The sequence below is a fragment of the Gobius niger genome, assembly GCF_951799975.1.
Source record: "Gobius niger genome assembly, chromosome: 14".
In the NCBI taxonomy this organism is placed as follows: domain Eukaryota; kingdom Metazoa; phylum Chordata; class Actinopteri; order Gobiiformes; family Gobiidae; genus Gobius; species Gobius niger.
In genome coordinates this window covers 21,470,593-21,494,304 of record NC_136865.1, presented here as the reverse complement: position 1 = coordinate 21,494,304, position 23,712 = coordinate 21,470,593, and the positions used below count along the sequence as shown (strand labels likewise).

The 23,712-nt window shown below is 41.1% G+C and overlaps 1 protein-coding gene across 2 annotated transcripts in view; it reads right to left on the bottom strand.

Moving 5' to 3' along the window:
- rbms3 (RNA binding motif, single stranded interacting protein) overlaps positions 1-23,712 on the bottom strand; it is a 269,538-nt gene that overhangs the window by 12,550 nt on the left and 233,276 nt on the right. For both annotated transcript variants that reach the window (XM_079570999.1, XM_079571000.1), the window contains exons 10-11: positions 19,587-19,637; positions 748-858 (exon numbers count right to left, since the gene is read on the bottom strand). In XM_079570999.1, the coding sequence (XP_079427125.1) occupies positions 748-858; positions 19,587-19,637 (162 nt within the window). The remainder of the gene's footprint in view (positions 1-747; positions 859-19,586; positions 19,638-23,712) is intronic.

Genomic DNA, 23,712 nt, shown 5'->3' with positions numbered 1-23,712 from the left:
GGAAGCATCAAATCCCTCTTTTACTCTGTGCGGATTTCGTCGAGAAGCGAATGTTTCCAGTGAAAAGACGGCCCCGACCTGTGTCCTGTGTAACTGACACAAAACAGCAGCATCTGGACTCGGCGAAGGCCTGCAGCCGCACTCAGAGGAAGTGAACCATACTGGACTTAAGCCTTCAAAAGTGGTGTAATCAAAAACATTTTAGATATCGAGAAATGGTACTTATTAGCTTAATATTTTGCAGACATGGATGGGGGGGCATCGTCTTAGAACTATAGGTGCTTGTAACTCAGTATTTCAGCATTTTAATGGAATCACATATAAGGTATGAAAACCAAGACTTTGATTATTTAACTTTCCGATAAATTCCCGGGATGACTGGACAGTAAAAATAATACCCAATTAAAGCCTTCCAGTCCATTTATGATCAGAGAGCTCTAAAAGTTATGAGGGGGTTCATAAGATGTTTTGATTAAATGTGGAGGATGGAGACAACCTATGACCTTCTGGGAAAGAATGAGCAGGGAAAGAACGCAGCTTTTGATGGGTCAGAAGTAAGATCTTTTTTAAGGATTTAGATGAATGGTTATGTAATAGAAAGTCAAATGGACCAGGCGGCGTTTTATGTGGAATTTTTCTGGACTGTATTCATACAAAGTACCAGAAGGAAGTCAATCTCCAAGGTATCGGCTTTGGGATCATGTAGAGTGCATGCTTAATGTAAAATGGTAAGAAAAGGGAGCTCACACTTCCTGTAGTGCCCAGGGACATGTGGTTCATCTGCTGCGTCAGAGGGCCCATCATGCTGGCTGGCTGCATGGACATCGTGTGGTCCATGGCTGGCGTGATCACTGCACCCTGAGGCAAGAGAAAAGACACAACAAGGAATTGATATATTAAAGTCTAATCAGATACTCCAACATCGCAAAATTCATCATACTGTTACTTAGTGACGCAGATAAGGCAATGGATTGTTCACCTTTTTGGTATACAAGCTCCACACTCTCAGGATCATACTACTTCAATCAATAGGGCAACAAGCTTTCAATGGTCACATTTTTTTTTGGGGTCAATAGAAAAAAGACAGAGGGAGAGAGGGATATTGTATATCCAATTACACATAGGAGATCATTTTTTTCACTCAAACTTGGCTGTAAATACTGTTTAAGTGGTGCTAGCCCGCAGTTAGCTTTGCCCGTTAGCTTCTTCGTGATTCCATTAGTGTGTATCTGACCAGGTGCAGGGAAAGCTGCATGTGTGAATTTTCTGGCCAGAGACACCAGGGGGAGATGAAAGACCCCCCAATCATCCCAACACTTATATTACCCCCAGAGGGCCTAGGGAAAAAATGTATTAAGATAAACTAGTTACGTAGTACTGCTTTAATCTGCTCCAATAAAGTATAGGTTGATACGATTGGATTCAACATCTTCATCAAGGTTTCTGCGATTTCTCATTCAGTAGCATCTAAATATTAGTGTCAGTGATGCCGTATTTAAAACAAATATTCAACACATTTTTCCTGAATGATAAGCCAATACTTCTCATACTGTTGTTATTCACTGCTGCACAAACCTATTGCTATTCAGTCTTCAAATCTGCTTCCTCTGTAATGTATTTCATCCTTCAATGCGATCAATACTGCTGCATCAACAATATTGGTTTGTGAACTCAATAGATCAAATGCCTTCACATGTCTCTCTTCCCTTTGAGCATGCCCTGTAAACGCTCTGCTTTCCTCAAATGGTCCAAGAGGAACGCCAGGAGCAGTGTAACGCAGAAAGCACGTGATGAAAGCTTTGTTCTTTCATCCCCTTGTCATGATATCACCACTCCCCAGGACTGGTCAGCAGGAATCGCGGCCCGCTTCCACTTATGCGCGTGTGAAGTTATAAAAGGCAGAGATGGGGAAGTGTAGGGGTGTGCGTATAGCATTAATAGTGCATGTTTGGTGGGCCGATTTGAGAACAAACTGTGCACACTAGTGGCCTGTCAGAACTGCTGGTGCTTGTCTCGTTGCATCCTTGAGTCGAGCTGCCAACACTGTCTCCTTTCTCCTCCTCCCTTTGCCTTCTCACTTCACCCTGCTCCTATCACCCTGCATATAAGAGCTCCAGGGCATGAAAACTAGAATTTATACTATAAGAAAGACTTAGAAGGGGGCGTAAAGTGTTTGCTAGCGCAGCAAGGACAAAGGTTGCATAGAGTGGCATTTTATGTATGTTCAGCAAATAATACCACCTTTGTTGCCAAGTTGTAAACTTGAATTTCTCACAGTCCTTAATTGTGGCCAAACGACCTTGTGAATGCTGATTCAGAAATGGGAATATAATCAAGGATGGGCTATTCAGTGCATTTGTATTCCATCTGTATTCATTATACAGAGATGAGTGTCACAGACTAGTGATTAATGTCGTGAAACATTCAACAGGGAATTAATCTAGGCTTGTAACCTAAATGTCAGCTCTGTCATACACTAACATGTTTGTTATTGAGGTTGTAATTGTGTAGAATTATTAACTTCTTTACCCTCCCCTGAACTGAGCACATTTTCTCCAGTTTGGCTGTACCCAAAGTGTGAAAATAGTCACAAAAACGAAAATCAAAACACAACAAACAAGCGACAAAAACATTCTGAAAAAGCAAAAAAAAAAGAGCCACAAAAACACGCTGGAAAAACAACGATAACATAATAAAAAGGTGACAAAAACAACTACAAAAACTGCAAAAACAAGACCAGAAAGAGACGAAACCAGACGAAAATGCTAAAAAAAATATGACAAAATCGCACCGACAACGCAACAAAAAAGTTACGATCAGTTTTGTAGGTCTTAACTTTCAAATGAGGCTTTACACATGGCCTTTAGGCTGTAAGCTCCAGGAGAAATTGTGCCCGGTTAAAGGAACAGGCCACCGTTTTTCCATACTGAGATATGTTCTTACCTGAGCTTAGACGAGTTGATGTGTACCTGTCTGGTCTTTGTACGTGCCCTTAGTCACGCAAAACGACCAAAGATGTTGCTAGCATTTGGCCTCTCCCAGCATATCCCTATGGCTCCAAACGGGGGTGAAGTTAGAACCGACCACGCTGTTCCATGGTCACGCACAAAGACCAGACAAGTACGTATCAACTCGTCTATGCTCAGGTAAGAACATATCTCAGTATGGAAAAACGGTGGCCTGTTCCTTTAAAGGTGGGGGGTAAGTGGTTAATATTTCTACACAATTATAACCTCAATAGTTAACATTTGTGTTTCTGGCAATCTCAGATTTACTTGATCGTTATCAAGTCAACGTCAATAAACACATATATCATTTCATGCAACCGTACAAGGCTTTGAATACGCTCCATTAAAGATAGAGTATTTAATTGGTGATGAACAAATCAATCTCTGATATAAAAATAATGTAAGATGCATGTACACGTTGTGGCACATAACAAGAAACCAGATAACTGTGAAGATGCACAAAACAACTGGTATAAAACAGAGCCTTGTCAAACCCCACAAGTCTTTTTCTATTTTCACCATTCTGTAGCAAACGCCAGAGCGGAAAAACAAGCAGACAGCAAACAGAACAGACAGGCATCATTAAGGAAAGAGCTTGTAGAGGTCATGAGGGACTAGAAAGACAGAAAAGAGTGGCAGGATGTACGGAGGCTGAGAAGGGACAAAAAAGACATGGGATCCGCAGAGGCTGTGGGCCATACCTGTTAGCGATCGAGCAGCAGACAATGCCTTTATAATGGGAAAGGGAGAGAGACGGAAGGGCTTAATTCACAGACGTGTCAGGCAGAGTTAAGCCGATTTGTGATTTCGATTTTGTGTGTTTGGAGGCTGAGATTCTGTGGGAGCCACTGGTTCCAGCGAGCGAGAGAGATGGCGACATACATGAGAAAGAAACTGACACAAATAGACAGTGTATGGTTTTGATTTGTCCTATGGGTGCTGGTGGAGCTAGAAAGCTTAAAAACAAGAGATAAAGAGAGAGGGATGAATGACAGGGCAGAGAGCAAAGTTCATGTTTGGGGCAAGGCAATACATTTATATATGAATTATGGCCATTGTTATTAATTAATCACAGTTAATTGCATTGAAGCATCATTTATTTGGGGTTGTATTTATTGTTTAGAGGAATATTTTAGATGCTTCTTTGTATTTTCCTACATTTGACCTCATTTGAAGTGGAGATGTGAGGCCTGTGTGATCATTTCAAACACTTCAAAGACAATAGCAGGTTTGATTTATTTTGGAGAATGATCTTTTTAAATAAATGTATGTCAGCTTAACTGTGTGAATAAACAAGTTTGACAGTAAAATTGTTTTTGGCTTTGCACCGTGTTCGTCCCTAAGCAACGTCTGCAGGAAAAAGGAAACTGAAAAAGTGTCAGTGCTGCTAAAGGAAAGAGTGATTAATTTCGATTAATATTTTTAATCACATTAAACCTTATGTAATTAATTAATCGGAATTAATCGGAAAAAGTCCTGAGCGGGGTAAGTAATGCGTGCTGTTCTGGTGTGATTAGCGTTTCCGTGTTGATTTTCCTACAAGGTTATAAATCACGAAACTCACCTACTGTCCATGTGTTTTTGGTCATTCAAAAACGAATTTAGCGCTGATGGGAACAGCCTCTCGGCTCCTCCATGCAGTATTCGTGAATTATAACTGCACGGACATGGAAGTTCCTGCACGTGTTGGGTTGCAACAACACGTGACTACAAACTACAATACAAAGTGTTTGAGTTTGACTCGATGCCCAAATTAGTGCGAGGTGACCAGACTGATATCAATGTGAATACAAATACAGGGAGTTATCATTCTGGACCTGACAAACAAACATCTTTTATTGTAATGTGTGATGAAAATAAATCAGTTAGATGAGGAAGTTACATATTTAAAGGGGCTGGATACAAGTTGGCCATTTTATACTCACTACTGCCACCTCAGGTCTTACGCGTAACTGCACCTTCTATATTAAGCTCCTGCATGACGGCACTTCGGACCCTTTTTGAGTGACAGTGCAGGATTTTAGAGGCAGTTGTGGTGAACAGGTCTGGGCTCATTTTAAACCTTAGGACATTGCTGGAACATGTAGGGCAAGGAAAACATACAAAAAATACATAATTAAAAAAAAATGTAAACTCTGTATAGTTCCTTTAAGCTTCATGTTTGTCCGCCTGTTATCAAAGCAAAGCACACAGGCTGGTGATGTCCTGCTCCCAGCAAAGATTCAGGTCAGGTCTGAGGAGAGGTGAGACAGATGTTTATGTGGCTCTTTGTCACAAGTAAAAGAACTAATTAATGTTTGTATTTTATTTTATTCATTAGGTTAAATGTTAGTGTGGCTAAATGATCTAACCTTGACCTGTATCCACATCTGAATAGTTCTTGACTGAGAAAGGTATGGGCATTATTGCACATTATGGTATCCCACGGTGTAATGCCTACTGCGTGGACATACGGTTGGGGCAGTGGAAAACCCATTTCACTAAAGATGCTATTGATCGGGTGCAGACAGGAGACAGATGATATCAGCACCCAGGTAGTTAAATACAGTGATATACACGCCGCCGCCATCGGAGACAATGTACTGTAAATAAAACAATCTTGTAAAAAATCTTACAACCTGAAGTGTTTATTTTAATGACCACTCATTACATTAAACGGCCTCTCTTTGGCTGATGGAGAGTTGATGCTTATCTCTCGTATCTGTGGTCCGGTGTGTGTCTGAGAATAACAATAGTAAAGTAGATGGAGGGGAAACATAAACGTGACAGAATAGGGTTTACTATGTCGTCTGTGCTGAGCCATGTGATAGTCCTCACTGTAGACATACAAACGTTTGTGGGTAGTGACAAAAATATCCTTCAACTAAATTGCACCATGCTAAGAAATACGAATAAATATGAGGAAAAAAATGATTCCTTCCCTGTTATCTTCTTATAGAGCAATCTCTTATACTTTGTTGGTTAGAAAATGCCTGCTCTGTGTTTACTTCGAGATACAAGAATGGCGTATGTAAAATGTAATAAAACATTGAGGAATTGTGTCATGACACTTCAAAACGTTGCCGTGGGTGATTTAATGATTTTTCCAATGCCAACCCCAAAGCATGAACACATAATGATAGTTCTGCAAACTTTTCTAGGCTTCACACTTTCTAGGGTCAGGCTAAAGATGGCATCTATAAAGCCACTGTGTTAAAAATCTGTGTTAACATCTCCAGCATCAGTCGAACAGAGCCTCCCTGCAGCTGTACAGTTCATCTGTATCACTGCTGCAGGTGAAATCGTCCAACATTACTGCCTGTATCTTCAAACCGGTGTTGAGATATCACCCCCTCCGGGCTCGGCCAATGATCCGCACTCGGTCTGAGGGAAAACTGCCTCGAGAAAATGTAGGCTGTGTGTCTGTGAATCTTTCACAGCAAAGAAGTTGTGGAGAAACTTATGCCAACAAACGCTGAGGAGGCTTTTGTATGGCGGTGACAAAGGGCCTTCAATCAATACAGTGTTTTGGTGAATTAGCTTCGGTAAAAGGTGGTATGTAAAGATAAGAGAGAAGAAAACGCAGAAGACTTTAGAAAGGAACTGTAGTTTGTCTGAATATTTGACTGTCAATATAGTGTTTGTCTATAGGGTCAGAAGTAGACTAGGTATTTTCAGTGGGTTGCAAAGCCTTTTCCATGAGAACATTTCCTTCAATATTTATCTACAGAAAAAAAAAAGAGTCTGTCAGTTAGTCTTAACATTGCGGAGTTCATTTGGACATATTTTGTACTTTGAGATGAGATGCCGTGGCATGATCTCAAGAAAGCTATTAACACCAGACATCCCAGGAATCTCGATGAACTGCAACAGTTTTGTAAAGAGGAATGGTCCAAGATTCATCCTGATCATTGTGCATTTTTAATCTGCAACTACAGGAAACGTCTGGTTGAAGTTATTGCTGCCAAAGGAGGGTCAACCAGCTATTGAATGCTAGGGTGTACTCACTTATTCCTCGCTGTCCTGTGAATGTTTACATGTTATGGCGAATAAAAATATGATAATATGTAATTGTTTACTTATTCTTGTGATTTAAATAAAGATCAGATCACATTTAGTGACCAATTTAAGCATTAATGTAAGAAATTACAAAGGGTCCAACTGTAAACTACAACTTCAATTCTCCTTTAGGTCACGGTTTATTACGTTCAGGCCCAGTTGCTGTTCTATCCATACAGATACAGTCCCCTCAAAAAAATGTGCAGTATGAATGTCTTTTTGTCGCTCGAATGGACACCAACTGGGAAAAACATAAATTGCCGCCAATGGACAAGAGTAGAATGGCTTGTGAGAACTTTTGTGGCATGTTTTCTGAAGCCAAAATACATATGTTGTTTTTCTGTGACAGAGAAGTAGGTGGAATTTATGTCCACATTTCTTCAAAGCCAACCTCTGCTGAACAAAAAAAGTTCACAAAGTGAGAAATTCTTAAACCCTTAATATTGTAGGATCAACCAGTGAAACCGTATCCACCGACCAAACAAGCTTGTTATGTTTGCTTCACAATGCCACCCAAAATTGTGCCTGTCTTGCTTACAACCACCATCTGCCCCGAGGCGCATTTCGTTAAACCTTAAAAGAGGAGCAACATACCCACTCTTTCCTTCTAATCTGCGGTGGGAATCCTTGCTCGGGGCAAATTGACTGTCGGGTAGCAGAGGGGACTAAAGCCAGTTAAATTCACATGTCAGCTCATCCTTTTCTCTAATGCGGATCTCATTTGTTAAAGGGAGAATCTTCATTGTAATTTCGACAGCTGGATGGTGGCCACAGAGTATGCTCATAGATTAACATGTGCGGGTCGATAAGAGGAAGGATTTGTCACCTCGGGGTGCGGTGTTTATCAGCTGCACAATGAAATAAAGATGAGAGCCCATGATGGATCCCACCTCTCATATTGATTTATTGTCTGTCCGTCATGTGTGGAATCCCATTCATCTGCAGCCACTGTAAAGCTCCATAGGCAACAGATGACCTGTCTGTGACCTTATCATAAAGACTGCAGCGTGTAATCTCAGTCCCATTACCAAAGGGATAAAATGTGGAATATCATTATCGGAAGTTAGATTATTTTTCCATAGAGGGCACTTATCGAACATCTCTGGGCCTTTGTTCCAATTGGTTGGTACCTCGCTGGTATTAGAGTGCCTGTCTGAGGGCCGTTGGCACAGAATGGAAGCCACATCACTGCCACACGACAGCTGCAGCTATAGTCTGTTGGGAGCAGTGGGTGACCACAGAACGCCGTCTGCACATTTGTTCATCAACCTCATACGCTCCATGGAGGTAGAGGCAGACTTTAGTGCACGGGGAGAGAGGGGCGCAGCCTGCTGCCCGTGAGCCCACATGAACTGACTGTGCTGCTCGGTGTCACATGTCGAGGTGTGTTCTCCAACTCCACGCAAAAAGCTCTGGTTGCGAACAGTCTGACAAGCCACTTTCTTCCATTTTTGTCTCGTCTCATCAACGTTTTTTTTAATTGTTATGTTATCATTGTGAAATAAAGTGTGTCAACAAAATTACATGTTTAATTAAATCAAGTCTATAAAAAACAAACCTGAGGACACAATCATATCCAATGTTTTTAATACTGCGCTTCTCCAATAATCCAGACTTGCACCCTTCTCTCTCGCATGGATTTGAGCATCCGAAATATGCATTTAACTAGGAAAATAGCTTTGCCAAAACCAAAAGACTCGTGGAAACACGAAAGTAGCATGTGAGACCTACCTGGTATTCTTGCCCAGCTACGTTTGGTCTCTGGAGGATTACTCTTTACGTGTTTTAGGCTGATGGGTGATGCTTGGTAGAAATATGCATTCAACTTATTGATTGTATTAGTTTCAGTGCTTAAACCAGCTAATAGCCCTGTTCAGGTAACCCATACACACTGAGAGTGCCCTGGAGGAGAACAGAGTGGGGACGGGGTGCTAGATGAAGCATGAAACAGTATTTGTCATGTCGTCACAGGAGGTCCATCCCTCTCTCTGCTCCGAACGCTCTCGTTTATCAGCTTCTTTTGCAGATGAATGGATCATTTCACACAGCAGAATCTTGAGAATATTTACTCTTTTTACAAAACCCCACAAAATTAGTAAGGCCAGTCAATAATGCTCGACAAGCACAGCGCATTTTCTCTCTTACACAAATGTTTCATTGACGAATATTGTCAGTAAAATTGCACAAAAGGTATAATAATGTTGATTAATGCTATTATGGCTGGATGCTATGTTAAGACGGTGTGCTCTTTATTGTAAATAGATGCTTACTGAGTGTCAAAATAAACAAACAAACATGTAGAATTGAATATCAGATCAGCTTCTGTTGTTATGCTGAGACATCACATGCACCAGCCTGTTCTTATTTTGTTGGGCCTGTTCTCTGTATACTATAACCAAGTAAAAAGCTCGCTAAGAGCTAATAAGGCAACCAAGGATTATGACATTGAAACGAGTGTCATTGCACGGTATTCCAATAGTGTGCAACCCTCCTTTGCCCATAACTTTCACTCAATCCAGAGGACTTTTCCTGGCACGAAAGGACATGAAATGGGAGAAACAAAGAAGGGATAAAAGGATTGGAAATGTGGAAAGAGGAGAAAGAGAGAGCAGCTGGAGGACAAGTGCGGTGGGCTCAAATTCTGCTTCACCATCAAATCCTTGGGACGACATAATGTTCCAGGCCTGAATCCGGTTTATAATGTCAAACGGTGAGATGGGTATCGCAGAGTGCACCTCTTCACCCCGCTCTAATGAGGGGGAGATAGTCCCGGCCCAGCTTTAGTACAAGCAGCCCGTGTATTCAAAGAAAGCCAGTGTGTGGTGTCGGGCTGCAATTGAATAAAAATCCCTATTTGGGTGATCACAATTAGTAAAATATAGCCGCAAGCGGCGATTATCGGCCCCCGCCCTGTCCAAAGCAAGGGGGAGCTGCGCGGCCTTTTGTCTCCCTCAATCTAAAATTACGGTATTGCTATTGCCTATATGTTTGTTTATTTTTTAATTTTTTTCCCTAGGGTCTTAGTTTTAGGATTTTTGGAATGCGTTTACGTGTCCTCTCGGTATCTGAAAGTTTTTGTCAGAAAAAAAAAGACAATGCTGAGCACTTCCCACTTAATTTTAGTTGACGTCATACAGAGAAAAATTTGTATGAATTTGTATCACACTGCACTTTTCTAAGATTTTCTAAGTTGTGAACTCAAATGAGAGTCAGCATAATTTTCAAGTCTTTAACTGGTAGAGGATCATTTCAATATGGTTGAAAAAATCTCCCAGTGATAACAGTATTTTTTTCCAAAAATAAATATAGTACAAACCTCAAAATCTACTGTTCCAAATTATTATGCAACTCATCGTTTCAATACATTTTAAAGCTTGTAATTAACTGAAGATGGTCATCTGTTGAATTTGCAGCATTAGGAGGTCATATTTACTGAAATTAAATCCTATTTCAATCAAAAACATCTCAATAGGTCAAGTTATATTTTAACATAGGAGCCCTTCTTTGAGCAGCTTCAAAATTCTTAAATCCATTAAACTTGTGAGTTTTTGGACAGTTTCTGCTTGGATTTCTTTGCAGGATGTCGCGGGTCATTTTGACCCGCTGTTACGTTCCGGGCATTTGGATGCAAGGTGACACAAGGGGGCGCCCTTCCGACCTTCTCAGTGTAAATGTGAGTTGACTTTCTTCAGAGTTAGACTTTAGGTCAGACACCATGAGTGACAGCAACATGACGCTAAATACAGTGAGCTCCTTGTTTCCAGTAATAAGGCTGAGGCCTCATTGCTCTTCAGTCACAGACTGAGAAGTGAAGACGGAAGTCATGGAGCTTCTGCTTTAGACAGAACTTCAGACTTCTGCTGCATGTAGGAGTCATATCATATTCTGAAACTCAAATATGTAGTAAAACATAATATATGGAAAATTATTATTGACTTTTGACTTATATGGGCTCTGTGCAATTACAATGTTGATTTTTGCATTATATATGTATGTGCACGGGACGTGCACGACAAGAAGAGTGCATTAGTGAGTGTTTGAGAGGAGGGGAGCGATTCGCGCTCATTTTATGTGCGCTCTGCGCACTTTGGGGGAGTCCAATTACTGTCCAATTACAATGTTTTTTTTCTGATACATGTGCACGTGCACGAAACGTGCACAACGAGAGGAGTGCGTTAGTGCATGTTTGATAGGTGGCGAGCGCTTCGCGCTCGTTTTGTGCGCTTCTATACGATTACAAGAGGCCCTTCGCCAGCCCTGATGGCGCTCGGGCCTAAAAACGTCTGCAATTAGTTAGGTAATATAACGTCCTCTTCAGAGAACTAAATGTCCCTGTGTCGCCATGGGATCTATGAAACCTGATAACCTCTACAAATATGTTCTGAAATGCATCAACTTCATGAAGCAGTTTTGATTCTAATCTTCCATACACTTAACACCAGATTTTTTTCCAATTTACAAAGAGCATGTGAATTTTGTAATGTTTTTAACTCTCAGGGAGCGATACTGGCAACGTAAACAACAACTAGCTGCTACTTCACGATCGATAGACAGGTTTTATAATTTGCACAGCGCCTAGTGGTATTTTTCCCACAAATGTTTGCAAATTCCAAATGCGTACAGATATGTTTTTTCCCAAATCGTTCAGCACTGTGTACCTGGCAACAGAGGAATTCAATAATTCACCTATAGTAAGTAAGAGGCTCGGACCAAAATACACACAAAGACTTCAGGAGAAAGACGGATGGTTAAATCGGAAAAGAGAAGAAGGCAGTGCTGCGCTTGGCTGGCACCACTGCTGCTCTCATGTGCGCTCCTTGGCAGTCCGAGTGTAAATTTGAGAGGGTGCGTGTGAGAACTGAGATTTGCCATTAAGAAAGTGTTGAAGCTCTTTAAAAATACATGCATCACACGTTTGAAAGGTCGCCCCTTGTTCGCTTTCTCTCCGACTTGTTTCCTTGTGTATATCCCGGCCAAAGAGAGGCGGGAAAAGAAAAGTTGACAGCCTAAGGACTAAGTGCCAAACAGAGTTGTTAGAACAATTCATTGTATAGTAATAATAAGCTAACGCTAATATAAGCTTTATTTAGTTGTACACACTGTCAGTTTCCATAAGGCTCAACTCAGCAAGCTGCATCTTGGACGTTAATTAGGAATAAACAAAATTTGGAAATTTGTGTTTTTCCCAGTGTGTCGTCAGATTATGAGCTACTTACTCGAGAAAAGTTGGGCTTAATATTAATGGGCTTGTCAGTTCTAATCTAGGTAACAGAAAATAATGTTCACTGAGCTGCTAACTGTGCAATAAGCCTGGGATACGTTCTCGCTTTCACTTGAAAATGTTTCTTTCCTCTCTTTTTCCCCATTTCTGGTTGTCATAGCAAATCTCTCTGAGCTTTTACACGTAGGCTATACATGGATCGGGCAAAGCATTATGACCACTTATTCATTGTCATGTTGTTTTAATTTTTAGAGGAATATGAAGGGTGGCACCAACCTGCAAAGGCTGCAATTATTTAAGTAAGTATGCCCTCAGCAAACAGCAAATTATGTATAAAACTGCTAACCCAAGGCAAGTTTATTGACTTCAATGAAGACTTTTTAATTAGATGAGCCTTTCATTTAACAGGCTTCACTGAAATAAAGGTCCTATGTCCAGAGAATTCGACTTTTGAGCTTTTAGGAGGTTTTTTGTGTCATTCATGCATGTTTCTGTAATCCTGCATGTTCAGTCTCTCCTCTGCACTCAAAACGCCAGCCCACATTCTGGTGTACATCACAGGGAAGTCATGAGTTTAAAGTTCAGACACTTTTACCAAACATTTCCTGTTTCTCTCAGTGGCTAATCTTTCTTTCCCTTGCTGATTTGCCTGTTTGCAGCATCTTAAAAACCTTTAAAGAAAAAAAAGATACACTCGGCATGTATCCCTTTTGGACTGATGCTAGACATAAATGCACTCTGTATTCTGAATCGTTAAAAAAATCATTCACAAATCTAATTGCAAGTAGATATTCCTAAATTATTCAACCCTACTTGCTGACTCAACAAGCACTGCTGTTTTTGGAGAGTTGACCCAGTTAGTCCACAAAGCAATAACATTTAAAAGCGACCCCAATCTATACCTAGCTATATCTATATAACAATAAAAAAAGGAAAATAAAACACTGTACTCTGCTATCATGAACTGCAATAGTAGGTCATCTGGCTTAACAGTGACTCCTCTCTCCATGCTCGGCTGCCTCCATATTGCCCGGACATCCACACCGCCATTGCATAACGCTTCATTGGGTTAACACACGACACGTGGCCAGGGCCGCCAAATTGCTGCACAATCAATGGGTTTTTAATGCTCGAGTATCCCCCTTGATCTGAGCATGCTTGGCTAATTTGACGTGATTCACTGGCAGCGTGCGCAGAAAGCCGGTCTGCTGTAGCTGTGACACTGGTAAGCACAGGGCCATAAAGGCGGGCAGATTGGTAAGCGATGATCCACTGACGGCCATGACAGCTGGGGTTAGCATCTAGCAGCCGCTCGGTGACAGGGAGAGCCATCGGACCACATAGGGACGAGGCCATAGGGACAGATAAGGGCCACATGCTTAGAGCTGGCATGGACTCACGGCAACATGTACCAGACACTTGTGTAGCTTTGGCCCGCGCTCCGAGAGGCCTCTATGGGGAGAGAGAGAGAGGGCGGAGAGGCGTCCGTATGCTCTGCCCGGGAATAGACAGTATGGACCACACATACGGCGACACATGAAAACAAACAGGCACTGGGCAAATACTGTAGTTAGAGCAAAACGCCATGGAGCTGTATGGTTTCTCTGTTAGGCTGTGTCAGATGCCAAGAGAAGTCACCAGTGGCACATTTAAACATACAAATCGTTTGGATTTGGTCTTACTTAAAAAAGCCTTTATAGTCTTTAAGTCTTTATAATTTCTATTAGCAGCATATCTAGCAATATCTTATAAACGGTTTAGTATATAAGAATATATGTTTCACCTAAGCTTTTCTTTTTGCTAAAACTTAAGCTGCTCCCAACTACTTTTAAATGTATTGCTGTCAAATTACAGAAGACATGTCATTGTCAAATTCCTTAATTTGACTTGTGTGAGTGAATGACGTGTGTAAGTGAATGAGTTGGTGAGTAGTTGGTGTTGGCACAGATTAGCAGCCTCGTTCCGTCAAGCTATCCCGTGGCAGATGTGGCTATAATGGTAGCCTACCACCAGCGAGCAAGGAGCGAATAAATATGAATTGTAGCTCTTTGAGAAAGTCGTCATCATCATCATTATATTAAAAAGGCACAATTTGGATTAAACTGTTGTCAGTAAAATCCAAAAATGTCTTTGGATTTTGGATTATGGCCTAACTTATTGAAATCTTATATTCGGCTGCCTTAAGTCAACAGCTCCATGGAGACGAGCTGAAGACGTCCCCGTTCCCAGTAAAGTTACAGTCAGGTCTTAAAGGAACAGGCCACCGTTTTTCCAAACTGAGATATGTCCTTACCTGCGCTTAGACAAGTTGATGCTTACCTGTCTGGTCTTTGTGCGTGCGCTCAGTCACACAAAGACCAGACAGGTGCGTATCAACTTGTCTTACCTCAGGTAAAGAACATATCACAGTATGGAAATAAGGTGGTCTGTTCCTTTAAGGTAAGGTATACTTTGTTGTCCCTAGGGGCCTGGGCCCGGGGACTCATCTCCAGATGTGGAGCCAGGCTGATGGTCAGTATCACCTGGCTAGAGGATTCACCGATTGTACATGTTTGCAGACTCCTAGAAGAAAGGCTGCGTCCAAGTGGGAATCGAACCCAGGACATTCAAGCTAAAAAGCACAAGCACTAACCGCTACACAACGGTGCCGCTGGATGTTTGTTTGTCAAAAGCTTACTCTGTTCATTGGGTGAAATATTGTGCGATGTGGCTTTAAGGACAATACTGTCTCACCTAAAATCTGATTTATTACCTAAACTAAAAAAAAATCAACTAAAAAGTCTAGTTTGTGCAAATGCTTCCGTCCTTCATACAGTATTTGACTTTGACGCTCTCACAACAAAGTCTGCTTGTTCCAGAGGTAGCTCTGGCCCTCTCTGAGACAACCGTCCTCGATGTAAAGGCGGAGAACAGGCGCTGGCAGGACTCCGGCTCAGTCCTGTGTGACTGGAGTGTGTCGGTACGACGGCCTGCTGTGCCCAGATTACATGTTCAGTGTCCCGCAGCAGGAGGGGGACTGCGATGGGGAGGACAGCCTGGTAAATGACCACAGTGGGAGGCTCACGGCTGGCTGAGCACTCCTCCACTGAGCCAGAGCCCGAGCAGCTGCGGAGTTCAGAGCGGCCCAATTTGTTCAGGACGGTAATGCACTGAAAATACTGAGCCCTCTCACAGCCGCTAATGACAATAATAATAATGCATTAGTCTGGGGTGCATTTTTCATTCACTGTTATGTCGCACTCAGCCGCCATTCTGCACCTTTGGCCTTTCCAAACACCCCTAATTTCACAGTCACACTTACAAATTCGTACAGGATGAGCAAAGTGTCTTGCCCAAAGACACAATGGCAGAATGCAATAAAAAAAGTAGGACTTGATATCTGTCAACCATCCGAGTGCATCTTTTAGGCAAAATGGTTGATCTAAACGCCTATATCACTCATGCACATGATCATATATCTTCTGTTTGAGCCCAATTTCCAACTTAATGAAGTGAACGTGAAGGGGGAATGGTGTATACCGAATGTGCTTCAGGCCAAACACAAGCACTGACTTCTCTGGTTTCTGCCTCCATTAAACAGCCCTAGGCAACACTTAGGGAGCCAGAATCCATTAAAAGCCCCACTTTAAAATAAACCAGCCTATTTTGGATGGCAGTAATATAAAAATACTGAGGATAATTGACGGTGTGTAGTGAAAAGTTTTGTTTACTCAAATATATTTAGAAACTTTTTGAAGCTGCTTTGAAGGTTTGTTTTTATCATGCACTAGCTTCTACTTCAGTAATACCTCTACAATACCTTTTACTTCTACAGACAATATAATTAGTGCTTGGGTAACGCAAGTTGAAAAGATAGGTACTCATTCCACTGCGAATAAGTCTCAGTGACAAAAGCTTAACTAGATTTTATAATTACATTCTCATCCGTGTTAAGGCCGATGAATTGGAGAATTATCATTAAAATAATGTTTTTGTTCATATCATAAATCTGACTTTTACGCTTAAAGGTGCAGTATGGAACTTTTTATGTGAGAAACAAAACTCTTTATTTGCGCGTATTTGACCTTTTAGTGACCCTGTGGTTAACATGGTGCCTTTGCTTTCCATCACAGTGACTTCTGATGCTCCAGGATCAATTGTCTTTAGGGTTTCTGGCAGATTTCACTGTTGCCGGACCCTCTCACCAGAAAACCTACAAAACAATTGACCCTGGACCGCTGTAGACCCAGTGATCGAAATTAAAGGTGCCATGCTAACCACTCATACAGCCATTTGGTCACAAAAAGGTCAATTCTGCACAAATATCTAATTTGTTTTTATTGCATAAATGCACCTTTAAAGTTGTGATTTCACCAAAAAGTCTAAAGCAGCTGGATTAAAGGGGCTAGATGCAAGTGCGCCATTTTATACTCACTACTGCCACCTCAGGTCATACTTGTAACTGCACCTTCTATATTAAGCTCATGCATGACTGCAATTCGGACCCGAAGTAACACTTTTTTGAGTGACAGTGCAGGATTTTAGAGGCAGTTGTGGTGAACAGGTCTGGGCTCATTCTACACATTAGGACATTGTTGGAACATGTAGGGGGAGGAAAAGACAAACTCAGTATAGTCCCTTTAAATTGATTCAAAGCTGAGGTTTTGCTGCTGTAGGTGACAGCAGTGCTCATAAGCTGATGCACTGCAAGGTGGAACACATTTCACATTGGTGGACATTTTTAAAAACATCTTAGCAATTAAAAAGAAATCTTCCACTTGGTTCGTGGCAAAACGTCAGCTTTAAATAAAACGAATCCAGGTGTTTTTAAGTGATTGGACTCAATTTTTCATCAAATACTTTCCTACTCTTACGTGAAAAATGATTTGGAACACTAATATATGCTTCTTTTTGAGTGAAACTATTCTGTAATGACCTTATTCCTGTGTGAGTAATTATTTGGCCATTCTACCCCCCCTCTGATGCTAATACTTTTTCACATTTCTGGCACAAAGGCAGGTGGCTCTCATTTTGAAGATGAATTTGAAAAAAAAAAAAAAAGTCTCAAGCCTGGACTTTTTGATTGGCAGTTTCACAAAATTACTGCGCCTCATCCAAAATAAAAAGGAGAAGTAACTTTACGAGCGAAATAAAATATTAAGCGCCCGCACCAGTGTGGTGTATTTTCACAGATGCGATGACCTAGAAAACCCAACATTTTGGCAGCGAAGAAAATGAATGTCCCTTTTACTTGTCTGCTATGAATAAGCGCGATTCCATGCAGCGGCTACCTCAGTCGCTCTCTCTGCCCCAACTTGTCAACTCAACGCAATTATTTTAGTTTTGCCCTACTGTCTCCGGTCTGGTATCTCGGGGCAACGGTATTTGGGCGGTGTGTTTAAGTGCGGTCGGACAAATGACGATGAATCATGTCTTGGCACAGGCTGCACCTATAAACCCACCTCCCCATCCCCAAAAGAAGTCCTATGTTTTCTTGATGAAATGGAAACATATGGGGAATGTTCATGTCATTGGGTTATTTTTACAGATTGATAGAAAAAGCAAGACAATGGAGCGCAATCATTTAGCCATCAGAAGCACTTACGAGGTTAAAATAATGGGTGGATGTCATTTAGTTGGTTTAAACTCTGACCCGCAGCTCCAAAATAATGTTCTCTAAAGGGTTTTCCAGACATTTTCTTGACAGCGCGGGCCGCTCCAAAATGCCGATGTTGTAAACTGTTTTCATCCCCGACAATTACGGCAACACTATATGCGTGAGAAATTTCAAACTTGGCTCTGCCTTTGACAAAATGCGATCTATCTTTTGACACGACGCCGTTCGGAAATGCGTTGTGAGTTAATGGCTTCTGCGTTGTGACTTTTGAGTAACCGTCAGTGTTAGAATGTTCCGACAACAAAACATAACCGAGCGGTGTTTTATTTCATTACCACCTGTTTGAGTAATCCTGAAATCTCAGTGTTTTTTTTGAGATGCTTAAGAATCACACAACCCACATGCAGGAAGCACTGATCAATCAGCAAGCCCCCACATCCAGCCTGCTCCAATTCATTGAACCAAAAGTGGTCTACAACTCCGTTTCACAGATTTTCCCACAGCTACTTAGCTCAGGATCACGTGTTATAAATGGAATGGGTGAGACAAAGTACACCACTTATAGTTCCTTAAAGTAACATGAGCCAAAACAATAAACAAAAGCAGAGAAATGCCATGAAACAGAACTATTATCTGACACTGACAGGTAAATAAATACTAGGACTGGGTTTAATTTATCGATTAAACTCTTACCCCCCACATTAAACCAGCACATTTTCTACAGTTTGGCTCTACCCAAATCTAAAAGCTTCTCGACTGGAGAGCAAAAGTGTAACGCCTCATTTGAAAGCTAAGGCCTACAAAACTGATCGTGACTTTTTTTTCACGCTGTTGCCGCGTCTTTGTCACATTTTTTAAGCGTTGTGGTCATGTTTTCATCTCTTAATCACAGTTTTTTCTCGTTGCTTTTTTGTCATGTTTTCGTCAGGTGTTTGCCACTTTTTTGTTGCATTATAGTCGTTTTTCAGGCATGTTTTTGTTTCTTTTTTGTTTCTTTTTCAACCTCGTTGTTATCGCTATTTTGACGCTTTTTCCATGTAGCTTTTAGAAAGAAATTGTGCTTGGTTAAGGCGGGGGTTAAGAGGTTAATCGGTTTTGTTTTGAATAGCCTGATATCGATCCTTTTAACCTCTTAACCCCCACTTGAACAAGCACATTTCCTCCAGTTCGGATTTACCCCAATCCAAAAGCTTCTTGAAACAGCGACAAAAACGAGGCTGAAAAAGCAACAAAAACGTGACAAAAAAGTGATGAAAAAAAAGCACCAAAAATATGATGTAAATGTGATGACAACACGAGGAAAATTAGGCTTTACTCTGGCCTATAGACTGTAAGCTCCAGTTGAGAAGCTTTTAGATTTGGGTAAAACTGAACAGGAGATAAATGGGCACGGTTAAGGCGGGGGTTAAGCAGTTTACATGTCTTTTTCCCATCATGATTCCATGTGACTTCTTACATTTTTCTTTTGGTCATGTTAATAAAAAGTATAGGATTAATGTATCTGCATTTGCAGCATTAGTTCTTCTGAGAATGTGGAAAATCCATCAAATCGAATCAGATCGATTTGGGAAATCCGCATTGATACCCAGCCCTGGTAAATACACCGTCAGAACGACTTCATTTTATATAATATTTCACATTTCACGCAAAGTGGAAATTCAGACCACTCCCAATCTCCATTAAAAGAAAAATGACAATATGGAAAAAGGTTAATAGTACTCACTGTCGGTTGCATAACATATTGTTGATGAGGCATCCATGACGTGCTCTGGACCTGCAGAAACAAATACAAACTAAAATAAGGACCTTTGAACTTGCTTTAATACCTCAAGGCTGGGAAATACGACAAAAAATATATGTATGCCATTCTTATCAAAACAGAGACAAATATAGCTTTTACTAAGACAATTCATGAACACAGACAAGATAGACCTTTTAAATAAACCTAAGATTAAAACAAAACAAAAAACAAATGAAGGCGATTTACTCTTCCAGCACAATCTTGGCTGGAAGACTTATCAAATAAAAAACAACAGTATTCTGATCATTGTTGTGTTTAAAATTTGAGTCACTGCCCTCAAATCCCAAGAGATTGAATTTTTTAAACATGCAACTTTTGGCACAAACGGATTCTGATCCCAAATCAGAACTTGTTAGAGACATTCCACAGAATTACTCAGATCATCTCGCAGACTACAGGCCGCTGGTTTTCTCTCCGCCGCTGTTATTGCCCAGAGCGTGACTTGTGCATGGAGCCTTTAAATTAGGTTTCTCCTCCATTAGAATAATAGCATTAAAGCCATGCCCAGGCTGGTGCAAGAGGCTGAAAGGTGGTGAAACTTAGACTTTGTGATTGCTTTGAGTTTTAGAGATATTGCATAAAGTCGGGAGAAATTAACAGACGAGGAGTCCGGGGCAGTCACAAGGGAGTTTCTGCACTCGGACGGGTTTGGCTACAAGAAAACCAACTGAAGACGTTTGATTTATGCGGATAACAAATGGCTAAAGTTTGACATGTTCATTTATTGATCACATTTAGTTATTTTAGACGACAAACAGCAGCTTGTAAGGGTCAAGTGCAAGGCAGGGCTTTATATTAATCACTGTGATTAATCGTCTGGGCTGGGGAACAACAGGAGTAGTAGTCAAAGCAGCAGCCATAGTAGTAGTAGTTGTAGAGTATTGTAGGACAGGAGTAAGAAAGCGATACAATTTGCAGTAACAATCATTTCATATAGAATAGAGGTGTGACAATACATAGATTTTGCGATATATCGCGACATTTTGCGGGATGGTACGATACCGATACGTTTTATTCTGATATAGATACATTTATTGATGTTATGCATGTTAATGACCAACCTCATGCATATAAATGAGGTAGCAGTGCTTCTAGTCAATAGAGGCCACTAATGATTAAGGATTCAGTCAGAACAGTAGAGGGCAGCACTACAATTTTAAGCCAAAACACTGTCACACAAATGCTTTTAATGATTCATTTTCATAATTATAAATAATATTAATTTGGGCTTGATTTATTCCTTTTGATATCGGACTGTGGTTTCTTGTTTATTTAAATGTAAGCTAAGCCACTGACAGATCAATAGACCCATTTTCGGTATGTCAGGGCCCATTTATTCACTTATTAAAGAAAATGGGATACAAAGCACATGAAAAAAATGTAAATAATGAATAATATGCAGTATGTAAAAAAAAAGGTAAAAAATCCCCCCAAAATCATGATTTATCGTATTGATTATCGTATCAGTAAGGTTATCATTATCATGAGCCATGTATCGCATATCGTATCAAATTGTGAGGTAGCCAGAGGTTCCCACCCCTAGAATAGATGCATCTTTTTAAGGTAAATGCTGCCCCACTAAAGCAGTGCGACATCAATGAGCCGCTGGCAGGACATGGATGCCTCCACAGTATATTTTTCCTTTATTAGATTTCAGCACGTTGACAAATGTATCTGAGGAAGATGAAGACCTAAACACGAAGCAGCTCGTATTCTCTGGACGGTGCGGTCGACAGCTTGTAGCAGAAAAACGCAGGCTGCCCACTGATCCTCCTAAAATGATTAGATTTAACGAAGACAAACACACAGTAATCTACTATAAGAGCAATCAATCCTGTGAGCCGCGCCAAAGCCCCGGTTTGGACACACACCTAAACGACAGCACCGAGCCAGGGCCGTTTGTTTACACTCGGAAATATTTGTTCTTCTCAGATACACAGACACCGAGCTTATCCTAATCGCTTATTCTCCGCTTTTTACCGAGCAGCCGCATGCAGCGTGACCAACATGTGATTCACGAGTAGAGAGAGAGATGTACTGGAATGACGAGCGATTCTCATAAAAAGCAGGAACTGAATTGATATCTTGAGGTATTTCCATTGCCAGGGAATGCAAGAAATTTTAACAGTGTTTGGTGTTAGAAATGTCCAGTCAAACTTCACGTTAACCTCAAATAGCCTTAATATTCGAAACGATGAGACCACAAAAAAACCCCACATAATTTATTGGTATGGAGTGAACAAAACAAAACCCCAAAAAAGAGAGTCTAACTTCACACAATTCATTACATGGTGGTATTTGCGGTCTGCCAAAGCAGCGCACGAACCAGAAACAGGCATAATGTTACTTTCTGAGACCGACTGAGATGTGTTTGTGAGAGCTATAAACAAGTTGGAACTGAACTTCCTCCTTTGTTCGTGAGATACTCGCGCTTTAAAACCGATTCAGGGATAGATTACCTGTCAACTCTTGTTTTGTAAATTACAGAAACCTTTTTGGAGAGTAAATCAAATAAAACAATATGACTGCATGACTTTTTTGGCCTGCAGGCTTTATTGGACAGGGCAGTTCGGTGAGAAAGGGAGAGAAAAGTGGGGAGAGGCATTCAGCAAACTGTCGAAGCCAGGACGCGAACTCAAAGACACTGAGACTGACAATATACCTGAACAACGAATATATAATGCAGTACAACCATGACTGTATTTCATGTTGGCAACTCTTCACTTTTCCAACTCTCTCCCTATACTTTTACTACACCAAAGCTACAATAGATTAACTGATTAACCACCATTTTCTCCAGTTCAGCTTTACCCAAATCTAAAAGCTTCTCGACTGCTTACAGCTTATAGACCAGAGTAACGCCTCATTTGAAAGCTAAGAAAGACCAAAAAACTGATCGACTTTGACTTGTCACCGCAGTTTCTTCAAATTTTTCTCTGGTTTTCCAAGTTTTTCTGACTTGTGCTTATGGTTTTTTTTGCTGTTGTGTTTTTGTCAATTTTGTTGCTATTTTGATTGCTTTTTCTAATGTTTTCATCCCATTTTTGGCACTCTTAAGTCATGTTTTTGTCCCTTTTTTATAGTGGTATTGCTGTTTTTCCAGCATGTTTTTGTGGTTCTTTGTCGCTCTTTTGTTGCTTTTTTGGTCACTTTTATGCTGTGTTTTCATCCTTGTTTTGTTTTCAGATTTGACTAATGCCAAACTGGAGAAAATGTGCTTACTTAAGGTTGGGGTAAGAAGTTAATTGTACTTTAAAACACAGGAACACATGAAGCCAGGTCAAATCCACAACTTCAAAAGCCGACAAACAGCTGATGAACAACACGTCCATCCTGGAATGCAGACACAACCACAACAGACGCCTAGTTAAAACTGTCTTTTATTATTGAGAATTGGGTGCATGTGAGTCCTGACCAGGCGAGCCCCCCTACCTCTGGCTGACCCGTTCACAGCTTGTGCTACCATTTAAAAAAAAACGGAAAAAAAAAAACATCCCGACAGCCAATTCGCCCCGGGGGCAAGTCTTGGTTTGGACCGGGCCTAGTGCACGGTCAGCCAGTTGGACCGCCGCACGCCCCCGTCACACGTGAAGCCAAGCAGACAGGCAGTTAGCTTGGTTAGCTCGCCAACCCCAAACCAGGCCATAATATCCAGCGCAGCAGCAGTGAGGGAGCGCCGTGATCCGGTCTGCGCCGGTTCCTGTTCTGTGGATCATTGAGGCAGTTGTTTTTCCAAAGAAATCAAGCTCAGGCAGAGATGGGTAGAGAAGCCAAAAATGCACGAATGCAAGAGTAAATCGTCAATGCAAAGTACACGCACACGTTTCCCTAATACTGTGCTGATGATCAGATGTTCCAAAAGACCACGAAGATTCCTTTCCTTTCGATCTAGATTTGGTTAAAGAAGCCAGTCTGAAAACAAATATAATCTTGAGAGGTCTGTGTAGGCTCTCAGTCGTACAGGTTCTTGAGTTATCTTCTGTACTCTGTAGTTGAAGTGTCGTACGTTTCACCTCTCATCCAAAAGGCTTCGAGGCTTCAACAACAC